The following is a 13,256-nucleotide window of genomic DNA, read 5'->3' as shown; positions in this document are numbered from 1 at the left end:
AATATCCATCTTTTTTACATGCAATTAAGTTTAAATAAATACATTTTATATTAATAGTAAAACTGTGATTATTTGATTACCTACTTAAATACAAAGTTAGTTTAGAGATACCATTCTCAACATAAATAAATAAAATAAAAATCATTTATTTCAGACAACACTGTTACACAGGGTCAATATGTTACAAAAAAAACTAAAACTATGACCTACATAGGTAGGTATGGGTATATGTCACCGAGAACAAAATTTTGTAAACGATTTTACGCTTTATGGGCAATATTCAATTTATATGTTACATATCGAATATATTCCGTTAAACTAGCCAACTTTGCCCATTTGGCAGTGGTGTTTGGTATTTGTACTTAGGTGTTGGGATTGTTGCAAATAAAAAGTTCAGACGCGGTAACAATAATAAATCTATATTAACACAACTCAATACTAAACTAACACTAATTACAATAATAAGTAGGGAGCGATATATAATCGAGCTCGACCATTAAAGATAGGTACCAAGAGAACGCGAGGGAGCGATACGATATCAAGCTCAACCTGTGATGATAGGTACGAGACAACTTGTCGAGTTGACGTCTGACTACGAACTATCTTTTACTCCCGCGATCCCGATGATTATAACCTTGCATCAGGTACGCAATAGGAATAGCGGTACAGAACCTGTAACGGTTTCGCACATGGCGAATCCTAACGTTTCCCACGAATTACTCCGCTGGCTACAAATTAGTTTATGACTTAAAGTTAACAATATTCGGAAACTGACAAAGAAATAAAACAAAGAGAGATTAACACAAAGGCAAGTACCGACAAAGGGAAGGAAACAGATAACTTATATTACAATGTTTTTACAAGCTCATCCCTGTAACGGTTATAATAAACAGTTACGTATGCTATTAACTAAAATGCACATTGCGCATAACGGGAAAAGCTAAATTAATACATTATTTATTTAATATCATCTAAGGCTTGGGCGAATGTAGGACGCAGTCCCTACAGTACCCCCTTACCAGTGATGAAGTCACGATAGAAAAAAGGAATAAAACAACATTTGGTAAAAACACACAAATGAAAAGGGTAAAAATATTACAAACTACCTATAAGAGTAATGAAGTAAAGCTAAACACAAATAATAAACATACAATTCTAGATTAACAGGGCATACAATTGTTAGTTACAATTCGCTTAAGTGCTATGTTAGTATCATATACGCTAAAATAACTACAACAATCAAAATGTATGGATACAACATGGTGAAAACACAATAAAAATATATGACAGAAAAAAGGTAAATTATGCTTAACTAATCACATTAATTATTTATTAACCACCTGCTTGGTAATAATCCGGAAAACGGACACGTCTACCTGATCTGGTTCTGGTGACGTTATCATTAATAGGCGGCGCTTGTTGTACAATAGGTACAGGTGCTATAGCTGTACTCGCATCGTTATTTGTAGTGGAAGTTGTTGGTTTCACAACGAACTGTGCCGAGTCATCCTCAAACTCGTGCGACGGTTCTATGTTATCCGCTAGTACATAGGCTGGCTTAAGTCGGTCCACGGAAACGGTTACATGATGCCCTCGTCTGTTAATAACAAATGTTTTATCGTTTCTCGATATAACAGCGAATGGTCCTTCATACGACGATTGTAGAGGTCGTTTAGGGGCATCAACACGGACAAAGACGTGACTAGCTGTCTTTAGGTCTTTGAACACAAATATATTGTTACGTCCATGCTGGGTTCCTGCGACTGGTCGTAGGTTGTTAAAATTAGTTTTTAATCGATTGACGAAATCTGATGCATCTAAATCGCTGATTGTTCTGGGTACTAAGAACTCTCCAGGTAAGCGAATGGTTTCACCGTAAACCATTTCAGCGGGCGTAGCTTGCAGATCGTCCTTGAATGCTGCGCGAATACCCATCATTACTGTAGGTAAAACTCGTGTCCATTGGTCGCTTTGATGACACTTAATCGCAGCTTTTAATTGGCGGTGGAATCGCTCGATCATTCCATTAGCAGCTGGATGATATGCGGTAGTTCGCAATTGAGTCGTACCAATCAGATTGTTTAAATTTCTAAAGAGATGCGACTCAAAATTTCGGCCTTGGTCTGTAGTGACTCGTAACGGTACGCCGAAACGCGCGATCCAATTTGAGTAGAATGCCCATGCTACCGTTTCTGCCTCTTGGTTCTCAATAGGTATGGCTTCAGGCCACCTAGAGAAGCGATCAATGCAAGTTAAAATATATCTGCATCGTTCTGACATTGGCATTACAACTATGTCGATATGCACGTGTACAAATCGAGTAGAAGGCGGTGCGAATGATCCGACAGGGGCTGACACGTGACGCGTAACTTTAGCACGCTGACACTCTAAACAGCTTCGAGTCCATTCTCTGCAGTCTGATTTGATAGACGGCCAGATGAATTTCTGCGTAGCTAATTTGATAGTAGTCTTGGCTCCTGGATGAGATAATCGATGAACAGAATTAAAGGCAGTTTTTCGGAAAGGCTCAGTAATATAAGGCCGGACCGACGGAGTAGAAATATCGCAGTAAATACTTTCTTCGAGCCCAGGTAACTGTAAAAGCTTAAGCTGTAGCGTCGAATCAGTCTTGTTTAATAGCGATAATAAAGTGTCGTCCGATTTCTGAGATAACGATAAGGCTTTCCAATCAATTCCTCGTTCTATGGGATCAATTTCAATCCGAGACATTGTATCGGCAGGTATATTCTGCTCTCCGCTAACATGCCGGATATCGGTTGTAAACTGACCGATAAAATCCAGGTAGCGGAACTGTCTTGGAGTGCATTGTTTATCTTTTTTCGCAAATGCGTACACGATAGGTTTATGGTCGGTATAAATTGTGAATGGTCGCGCCTCCAAATTATGTCGAAATTGTTTGACAGCAGCATAAATTGCGTATAGCTCTCTATCATAAGTAGAGTATTTCTTCTCGGCACTCGATAACTTTTTAGAAAAGAATGCTAACGGCTGCCACGCGCCATTCACACTTTGCTGAAGTGCGGCGCCAACCGTGTTATCTGACGCATCTGTGAATAGCGCCAGGTCAGCGTTATCTTGAGGATGGGCCAGTATTGTTGCGTCGGCAAGGCATTGTTTGCAGGCCTCAAAGTCTTTAATACTATCAGGTGTCCAGTGAATAGGCGCTTTACCTTTGAGGTTTCCCTTTAGTAAGTCATTTAATCTAGCTTGATGGGCTGAAGCGTTAGGTAAGAAACGTCTGTAGAAGTTTAGCATACCTAAGAACTGACGCAACTGCTTCGCTGTGGTAGGGAGTGGAAAGGAGCGTATAGCTTCTACTTTACCAGGTAATGGGCGTGTGCCCTCCGCTGACACTAAGTAACCTAGGAATTCAACTTGGTCCTTACCAAACACACACTTAGAAGGGTTAATCACTACACTATAGTCACTTAATCGCTTAAATACAATCTCTAAATGTTTTAAGTGTTCATCACTGTCACTGGAAGCAATCAAAATATCGTCTATATAACAATAACAAAAGTCTAAACCACGTAACACTTCGTCCATAAAACGTTGAAAAGTCTGAGCTGCATTACGGAGTCCAAAAGTCATGTATGGAAACTCAAATAATCCAAATGGCGTAGTTATAGCCGTTTTAGGTATATCTTCCTCCGCCACTGGAATTTGATTGAATGCACGCACTAAATCTATGGTTGAAAACACTTTTTTACCACTAAGAGTCTGGGAAAAATCTTCTATGTGACGAACGGGATACTTGTCGGGTAACGTGCGGTCATTAAGCGCGCGGTAATCTCCACAAGGTCGCCATCCATTGTCTTTCTTCTGAACCATGTGAAGCGGCGACGCCCAGCTGCTTTGTGACGGGCGCGCTATGCCCAACTTTAGCATGGCGTCGAACTCTTTCTTCGCGGCGATAAGACGATCGGGCGCTAACCTTCTCGGTTTTTGAGCTACGGGCGGTCCCGGTTTCGTCACAATGTAATGTTTTGTATTGTGCTTCTTTTGTGTTGCCCCGGCACCGTCAGGCTTAGTGATGTCACTATATTTTCTTAAAACTCGGTGATAAGGCGAGTCCCCGGTTATTGTTGTAATTGATAGCGCCGGCTCGGACTCGGCTGCCTGACCGGTGACCGTAAGGTGTGTGGTGGCGTCTATCACTCTATGCCTTTTTGGATCGACTAGTAAGTCATAGTGGCTTAAAAAGTCTACACCAATTATCGGCTTAGCCACGTCAGCAACAACAAATCGCCATGGGAAATCTCGGCGTAGTCCGAGGTTTAGGGTCAAGGTGGAGAAACCGTAAGTTTTGATCGGGGTGTTATTCGCTGCAACTAGCTCGTACAAAGATTCTTCATTGTGAGGGGCTAGGCTGCGAGGATATACACTTAACCCCGCTCCAGTATCAATCAAAAATCTGGTCCCAGAGTTTCTGTCCACGATGAATACTCGTTGTGACGTTGTTGTTGTGTTTGGGCTACCATTCGCCACTAATGGCTCCCACTCGCGTTTCCCGCATTGTCGGCGGATTTAAAAACGCAGGGTGGTATGCATTTATGAGCTTTATTACCGTAATTATCATGATACCAACACATACCATTTGCTGAATTGCTCCTTGAGTTAGGTCGAGACCTTCGTCTCGAACGCGAGCGCGATCTGCCTCTGTGTCGCGTACTTGCATCGAGGGACGTAGCTTTTAGTTGTTGCCGCAAGTCGGCAATTTCACTCTTTAAATCTTCTATAACTTTCATCGCTGGATTTTCCGTTGTCGCGATGGCAGGCGTAGGTGTAGTGCTGTTCGCGATTGCGTCCGCGAGGTCGGCAACCTTGTCTAAGCTCTGCTCTGTTAGCGTAGCTAGGATCATCTGCATCGAGCGCGGCAACTGCTCCATCCATAGCGTACGAAGCAATGCATCTGGCACCGCGGATCCAGCGAGATTTCTGAGATGCCGCAAAAACTGAGAGGGTTTGCGGTCACCTATGTGTTCTCGCTCCAAAAGTCTGCGCGTGTTTGCCTCTTGTGATGCACCTAACCTCTTAATGATGCTGGTCTTAAGTGCATCGTATTTATTGTCTTCTGGCGGGGCGATCAGTATATCTCGCACCTCGGTGGCATCATGTGGCGCTAACGCACTTACCACATGAAGGTATTTACTAATGTCATCAACGATGCTGGCTCTGTCGAAAATTGTTTCTACCAATGAGAACCACAGCACAGGGTCACTAGGCATGAATGCGGGCAAACGAAGTGTATGCGCATTTTCGTTAGCCATTTTAAAAGTACGCCGATAAAGTCACTTTACACGATAAGTCCACTAAAAGCACTAAAGTTTATGTCCACAACACATGTACTAACCAATACTGCCGTTTACAGCGATCACGTCGGGGTCACCAATTTGGCAGTGGTGTTTGGTATTTGTACTTAGGTGTTGGGATTGTTGCAAATAAAAAGTTCAGACGCGGTAACAATAATAAATCTATATTAACACAACTCAATACTAAACTAACACTAATTACAATAATAAGTAGGGAGCGATATATAATCGAGCTCGACCATTAAAGATAGGTACCAAGAGAACGCGAGGGAGCGATACGATATCAAGCTCAACCTGTGATGATAGGTACGAGACAACTTGTCGAGTTGACGTCTGACTACGAACTATCTTTTACTCCCGCGATCCCGATGATTATAACCTTGCATCAGGTACGCAATAGGAATAGCGGTACAGAACCTGTAACGGTTTCGCACATGGCGAATCCTAACGTTTCCCACGAATTACTCCGCTGGCTACAAATTAGTTTATGACTTAAAGTTAACAATATTCGGAAACTGACAAAGAAATAAAACAAAGAGAGATTAACACAAAGGCAAGTACCGACAAAGGGAAGGAAACAGATAACTTATATTACAATGTTTTTACAAGCTCATCCCTGTAACGGTTATAATAAACAGTTACGTATGCTATTAACTAAAATGCACATTGCGCATAACGGGAAAAGCTAAATTAATACATTATTTATTTAATATCATCTAAGGCTTGGGCGAATGTAGGACGCAAGCTCATCCCTGTAACGGTTATAATAAACAGTTACGTATGCTATTAACTAAAATGCACATTGCGCATAACGGGAAAAGCTAAATTAATACATTATTTATTTAATATCATCTAAGGCTTGGGCGAATGTAGGACGCAGTCCCTACACCCACATGGATATCTTTGCCCACTTTTTTTTAAACATCTCATTATGGGCAATATTGGCAGAAACTTTACCCGACATCAAAATTGTTAATAAAGTTGGTTAACTTTAAAAAATCTTTCTAGGAGTAAATTTAAATTATGCGCAATCAGTAATCACAATGGATGCAGTAGGCAAGAAAATAATTAAACTTTCAAAAGCAGATTTTTGTAAAGAAAACGTTTTTTTTCCAAAAAGCGGGAAGAGTTGGGTAGTGTGACGATACCCTATGTTATACATTTTATATTTACCTTGTTCGCATTATTAGTTACTGTTGCGTCTAGTGCCTAATTCGTGTAGTATGTTGAATCCAGGATATCTAGACTGCTGAATAAAACTATAGCGGACTGTAAACACTAATTTAATTACTGGTAATTACAGAGGTATTTTTGGCGCGACGCGAATATGTGTGCGTTCCGCGAGCCGTAAGTTCGATTCTGACCGTCCCCCCGCGGACCGGCCCCGGTTCCCGTCTCTGGCTAACCGGTCCGGTGACGTGACGGTGGACGTCATCGCTGTTGCTGTGGAGTTAACTCGATGCGGCGGCGGGCTTGTCGCCAACAGTTACATATAAGTGTACCTATGGGCTTAGTTATTGGATAAGAGTAAGAGCGTGATCGGATATCGGATGTAGGATTCTACATCCGCGTAGTTTAGTTAGTAGCCGCGGGGGCGCCATTGGTCTAGGGGGGTAGGTGGGGGCAGACACCACAGAGGGGCATACATTGTATGTAAAATTTGAGCTCTAGGGGGGCAGCTGCCCCCTCCGCCCCTGCCTGTACCTGCCTACGCCCATGGGGGGCGCCATCTTTACCGGTCACGCACACTACAACAAACATTATGCCTACACATACCCACGCTCACAAATATCGAAAGCTAACGGGGGGTTCCGACATGACTGTAATTATCGGAAGCGCCTTTCCAATATCGGATGTCAGTAGGCGCCTATGAGAAAAACAGCGGCAGAAAAGTGCCACATGGCATCAAGTCCGCCTTCTTAGCGTTATATCTCGTTTTATGATTTATTAATTTAATCAATAAATACAGAAAAACATACAGGACGTAACAAATAATAGTGGGGATCCGTTTAAGGGCATATTCGGTATCGTGTTTTGATTAGGAAAAAGAAGAAACTTGTTTTTGTCGGGAATTTTTTTTGGCCTTTGTATGGCCGACTTGGACGACCTGCCTCATAGAAACAGTTATTTTCGCGTTAAAATATCCTTAAACGGATCCCCACTATTTTTGTTACGTTCTGTATGTGTATATGTCTTACATTTTACTAGCATCCGATATCGGATTGCAATGTGAAAGCGCTCATTACGCACGACCGCTCGTGTAAACCGTTGGAAAGGACCTAGAACTTGATTTTGGGGATATTTTGACTAGAGACCGGATGTGGCGTTCCTACTAAAACTGCTCTTTATAAAAAAGAAATATATAAAATAGCCTTTTATTTCTTGCGAATTTTAACATTGTTTGTTGTTTAGAATTAGTCTTAAGTTCACTTTATAGTTTTTTAATGTTAGTTCTAAAATTATTTTTAAATGAATTTTAATATTGTAGCAAGAACCCCGTCTTCGCAGGTGAAGGCCTTCTCCAGAATTTTCCACTCTGTCTTGAGCTATTTTCATCCAGTTTTGACCAGCGATATTTTTTATTTCGTCTTCCCATCTAGTAACAGGTTTTCCTATACCCCGTTTTCCTAGTGGCCCTTTCCATGACGTAACATTTTTGGTCCAACGCTGGTCCGGTATTCGTGATACATCTCCCGCCCACTTCCACTTGAGTTGTTTGTTGCTGCTCTTTATGAGCATGGGTAATAGCGGTTCTCGACTTATAAATGAATGTTCTTGCTGCATTTTTTGAGAAATGCACTGTAACTGCCATAACAGGGATTCCCTGCCTAGTGTTACTAACCGACCTCGCTGCTCGTCCGCTAATCACACTCGGCAGGCAATTATTTTTTCAGCCTTTAATGTATTAAGTTTACACAGCTTATGCTGTGACGAATTACAGAAAATGACTCGACGAGGAAAACTAGACTGATAAATATTATAATTAAAACATACGTAGTATCAAAAACACTGACCATCTTTGAACCTTATGTATTGGAAATAAGGGTTACGATTGTCATTTAATACTATAGTAAAAACACTCTCTGCATGCGAATACGTAGTGTGCGCTCTGTCATACGTACCTACCTATAGGTGTAACAGAGAGCACACTATGTATTCACGTGCAGCGAGTTGTTGATGTTACTATATACGATACATAATACTTCGTATATGTTTTGAACTCATTAGTAGTCGAAACCTCGCCCTGGGAGAATGTATACGTATTGTCATTTGAGAATGAATGCGTTTAATTTGTTAGTTTTAATTTGTGTTGGCTTATTTTATTTAGAATGCTCAGTTTGTACAAGGGTAAGCTACTTATTTTTTTGTGTCGTAGTTAAAGCTAATGTCCAAAGTTAATTTGTACCAAAATCTAGATATTTAGACAAACCCAATTTTTGCAGATTTAAAGAACTACGTCCGCGTGGAATTCTATTTTGTTACACTTAATTTGAATATAAGCTAGTTATAGTAATCATCTGTATATATCCATTATGTATATTGTTATTGTCAATAAATAGATTACGTCATTATATATAAAAAAAAAATTAATGTTTTTTTTAATAAAATATAGTCTACCTACAAACGAAAGTTCAAGAATCTTGAATTTTATATATTTAGGTAATTATTCGCTCTCGGAAAGGGATAATGTAATGATTAACTTAATAAAGTCATCGAATGAAGATATCCGGCCCGATTCGAAAAATGACGATAACGATAAGTTCTGGTTTAGATAAGTTCTCATTTAGATATCGTGTGTATGTCGTATAATTGACAGAAGCAACTCGATTCCGGCAACCAATGTCACTTTGACGCTAGAAATATCGTAGTTAATTCTTATTGGTATCACAGCGGAATCGAAATAAACGTTTTTGTCATGTTGTTTAATTATCGATCTTTTAAAGATCTTTCCGAGATCTTAAACGTGTCATAATCATTCTTCGAATAGGGTCGATCCACGTAACTCAAGTAAAACAACTGTGTACACACAAAATGATTCGTCCCTGGGCTACAACCGCGAAAATCGAAGTTCGTAAATTGCGGGCATTTTTCTCTGTCACTCTAATTACGTCTTAGTGAGAGTAAAAGAGAAAGATCCCCGCAATTTGCGAAATTCGGTTTTCGCGGTAGGCCCCCTGAATCGCTGTCAAACTTCGGTTTTGTAGGAAGTTTTCGTTCTGTACGGTAGTACTAGGTATTATTATTTAGTCTGTGTCTAGGAGATATCAAAATGTTTCATTTTTTGTTCTTTTTTTTTATTCAGAAACAAACAGTCATTCAATATATATATATAGTTTCCTTAATTTACATATCAAAATACGAAGCTAATGCACTTTTTAAATCCAAAAAAATTAGTTGTTTCATTAGCAAGGAATTAATTATTTCGTTTCAAACTAGCTTGTCCAATATTCCTGTGGTTTACAGAACGACCCGGTAGTCACAGTGAAACAAGGGAAGCTGCAGGGTGCGATCGACACGTTGTATGATGGATCAACTTACTACGGTTTCAAGGGCATCCCGTATGCCCAGGCGCCGTTGGGCCAGCTTAGGTTTAGGGTATGTAAATAAATAATAAATAAATATTATAGGACATTATTACACAAATTGACTAAGTCCCACAGTAAGCTCAATAAGGCTTGTGTTGAGGGTACTTAGACAACGATATATATAATATATAAATATTTATAAATACTTAAATACATAGAAAACACCCATGACTCAGGAACAAATATCCATGGCCATCACACGAATAAATGCCCTTACCAGGATTTGAACCCGGGACCATCGGCTTCATAGGCAGGGTCACTACCCACACGGCCAGACCGGTCGTCAGCAGCAGTCGTCGTATGTATATTATTTATTAACTGCCTGATATAGGAAACGTGAACTTTGGGCAGCACAGGAGCTCTCTGTCATAGCGCGAAGTGTAAATGTCAAGTATAAGCTTACAATGTTGCCCACAAGATGACAGAGCCTACAATGTAGAAGAAAAAGTACGTGAAGTGTAGAGGGCAGCACTTGCTTTAGCGTGAAGTGTCATGCACAGTTTATGTTTCCGATTCAGGTCGCAAGATGGCAAAGCCCTCCAACGCGCACGGCCCCTCCTGATATTCCTGACTATCTGCTGCTCTCCGCAATGATTATTTGGGCACAAATGATACGACTTTATAACTTTTTACTTTGTAACTTTTAGTTTTCAGCTTTTTCTGAAAATGCAAGATTTCCATCGCGTAATCCGGTCTGTACAAGTCATTTTTGAAAAATAAATTAAAACTTCTTTTACTTAGGTATACAAGTACCTTAGCTTTTTGCAACGTCAGTAGTAGGTATTTGTCTTCCTTTAGAATGCAGCACCTGTGATGGACACTAACAGTCTTAATTCAAATATTAGGTAGAATGCGTATATAAATTTATTATTTCCACAGGCTCCCCTGCCACCTCAATCTTGGAAAGGCATACGGCAGGCAACCGAATATGGCTCCATCTGCGCACAAAATGAGGGTGGACCAAATTCCGTCTTCCAAGGCAGCGAAGACTGCTTGTTCCTCAACGTCTTCACCAAATCCCTCCATGGTCGCACACCTGTCATGGTCTTCATACACGGAGGGTCCTACTTATCTGGCTCTGGAAACGATGACCTGTACGGACCAAAGTTTCTCGTTCAACAGGATGTTGTCCTGGTCACTTTGAATTACAGACTTGAAGTGCTTGGATTCTTAAATGTCGATACCCCTGAGGTTCCCGGCAATGCGGGAATGAAGGATCAAGTCGCCGCGTTGAAATGGATAAAGGAGAATATAGCAAAGTTTGGAGGAGATCCCGATAATATTACGATTTTTGGTGAGAGTTCCGGGGCTTGCTCTGTGATTCATCATATCTTGTCGCCGATGACTAGAGGACTATTTCATAAAGTCATCGCACAAAGTGGTACTTGTATCCATGATTGGGTGGTAGGTGAAGACAGCAAGAGCAGAGCATTCAGAGTTGCCAAATATTTAGGAAGAGACACGAAAAATACTACAGAGTTGCTTGAGTTTTTAAGATCTCTACCAGCAGCGAACCTAACTAACTTGACATCTGCTACGTATATAGACGATGAGAAGTATATAGGACTCCCTACGCGATTTGTGCCAGTTGTCGAAAAGAAATTTGATAATGTCGAAGCGTTTCTAAGCGAAAATCCGTTGAATATTCTTCAGTCGAAAACAATTCGTAAAGTTCCTTTGATGTTAGGATATAACTCCGCTGAAGCCATTATTATGATTCAAGATAGATTAGGAAAGTTAGACATTTACAATAACAATCCATCCTACGACGTGCCTAGAGCGATCGCTGAGAAACTTACCCAAGAAGAAATTAATGATATGGGTAAAAGGATTAGAAAATTCTATATTGGTGACAGACTGTACACAAAAAATGATTATAAGGAGATTATCACTATGTTATCTGACGTGTATTTCGTGTATGATACTCACATATTTACCTACTTGTATTCTAAACACAACAGTCCCGTTTATATGTACAGGTTCAGTTTCGAGAGTGACCTGAATGTTTTCAAAAATTTTACTAGTATGGGTTTGGATTTGAAAGGAGCATGCCATGCTGACGAACTATTTTATATGTTCTCTAATAATTTTACTAAAGATGCGTACGAATCGCAAGAAAAATTGAAGACCTACGTGTCGAAGGTGACTGAATTATGGACTGATTTCGCTAAGACCAGGTTAGTGTTCTGTCTCCAAGAATTTCTTAACATACATTTTCATTCGCCAAAAAGCAACAGATTAAAAAATAAATATTGAAGGTACCTACCTTTTTCAGATTTATGCTCATATCTCGAATATCTGTACGAATAGCATTATATTACTTCGAACTAAAGTTTGTACATAAAAATTCCTACATCAAAGACGAACACAAACATCTAAATTTCAGTTAAAGAAGTTCCCACTCCGGTTTACGGCCAATACGGAGGTGCGACAAAAATAAAGTAGAAAATATATTTAACAAAAAACGGTTATTTACAATCATTCAAATTACTCTCGTTTTTTTTTTCAGCAACCCAACTCCAAAAAACAGCTCTGGAGCAAAATGGCCGGTATATACGACAAAAAACAAGAAATATCTAGACATCAACGTGCAGTCGACGGCCGGTAGCTTTGCGGAAAAGAGGAACGTGGAGTTTTGGGACAGCCTGTATTGTGAGGCCGGCTTGCCTTGCATTAGGAATAACTAGATTTATTTTAAAGTCTTATCCACTGTTATATGATATACATTGTCATGCAAACTTCCACCGAAAATTGGTTTGAACGAGATTAAACTGAATAGTTTGCGCGAGAGACACTTCCAAGGTGAAAAAATGGGTGCCCCCCCCCCCCCCTGTAACTTCTAAAATAACAGAATGAAAAATATAAAAAAATATATATGATATACATTACCATGCAAACTTCCACCGAAAATTGGTTTGAACGAGATCTAGTGAGTAAGTACAGTAGAATCCGTTTATTATGACTCCGCCTATATTGACCAACCGGTTATTATGACGTAATTACACCACGAAGTTTGGTTTTCATATAAAATTCTTTATAAAAAAGTCGGATATAATGACTTCCCTTACAGTGACATGTCGCTTATTATGACCCATTTTTAATAAATTATGTCCGGTTATAATGACAATAGTATTAGAGACTGTTTTTACAATAAAATATAAAAACAAAAGCAGTCAAAAATTACAGATTTCTTACAGTAAAAAATACACTTGTATGTGTTATAATGTGCTGATTATGTACAATTTTGATTTTGATTTAATATGTATGTAGACATATGTATTTACTATGTTTCTGTATTAAAATAGTTAAGTACATACATATTTACATAAAAAAGGTT

General features: G+C 39.7%; 1 protein-coding gene across 1 annotated transcript; it reads left to right on the top strand.

The window, feature by feature from the left end:
• The first annotated feature begins 7,162 nt into the window (after positions 1-7,162).
• LOC133519570 (esterase E4-like) lies at positions 7,163-12,760 on the top strand. Its single transcript, XM_061853582.1, has 4 exons — positions 7,163-8,681; positions 9,798-9,929; positions 10,799-12,096; positions 12,429-12,760. Exons 1-4 carry the CDS (start codon positions 8,586-8,588, stop codon positions 12,604-12,606), a joined length of 1,704 nt encoding a protein of 567 aa, XP_061709566.1. The 5' UTR covers positions 7,163-8,585; the 3' UTR covers positions 12,607-12,760.
• The last annotated feature ends 496 nt before the right edge of the window (positions 12,761-13,256 follow it).

Source organism: Cydia pomonella, chromosome 7, assembly GCF_033807575.1.
Source record: "Cydia pomonella isolate Wapato2018A chromosome 7, ilCydPomo1, whole genome shotgun sequence".
NCBI lineage: Eukaryota > Metazoa > Arthropoda > Insecta > Lepidoptera > Tortricidae > Cydia > Cydia pomonella.
Note: the sequence above shows the minus strand (reverse complement) of the source record. Positions and strands in the feature narration are given on the sequence as shown.

Bases quoted from the DNA above. Each gene is read 5' to 3' on its own strand.
- LOC133519570 (XM_061853582.1), top strand. From the start codon at position 8,586: ATGTATACGTATTGTCATTTGAGAATGAATGCGTTTAATTTGTTAGTT. The intron at 8,682-9,797 runs GTAAGCTACTTA...TGTGGTTTACAG, and splicing joins AATGCTCAGTTTGTACAAGG to AACGACCCGGTAGTCACAGT. The intron at 9,930-10,798 runs GTATGTAAATAA...TTATTTCCACAG, and splicing joins TGGGCCAGCTTAGGTTTAGG to GCTCCCCTGCCACCTCAATC.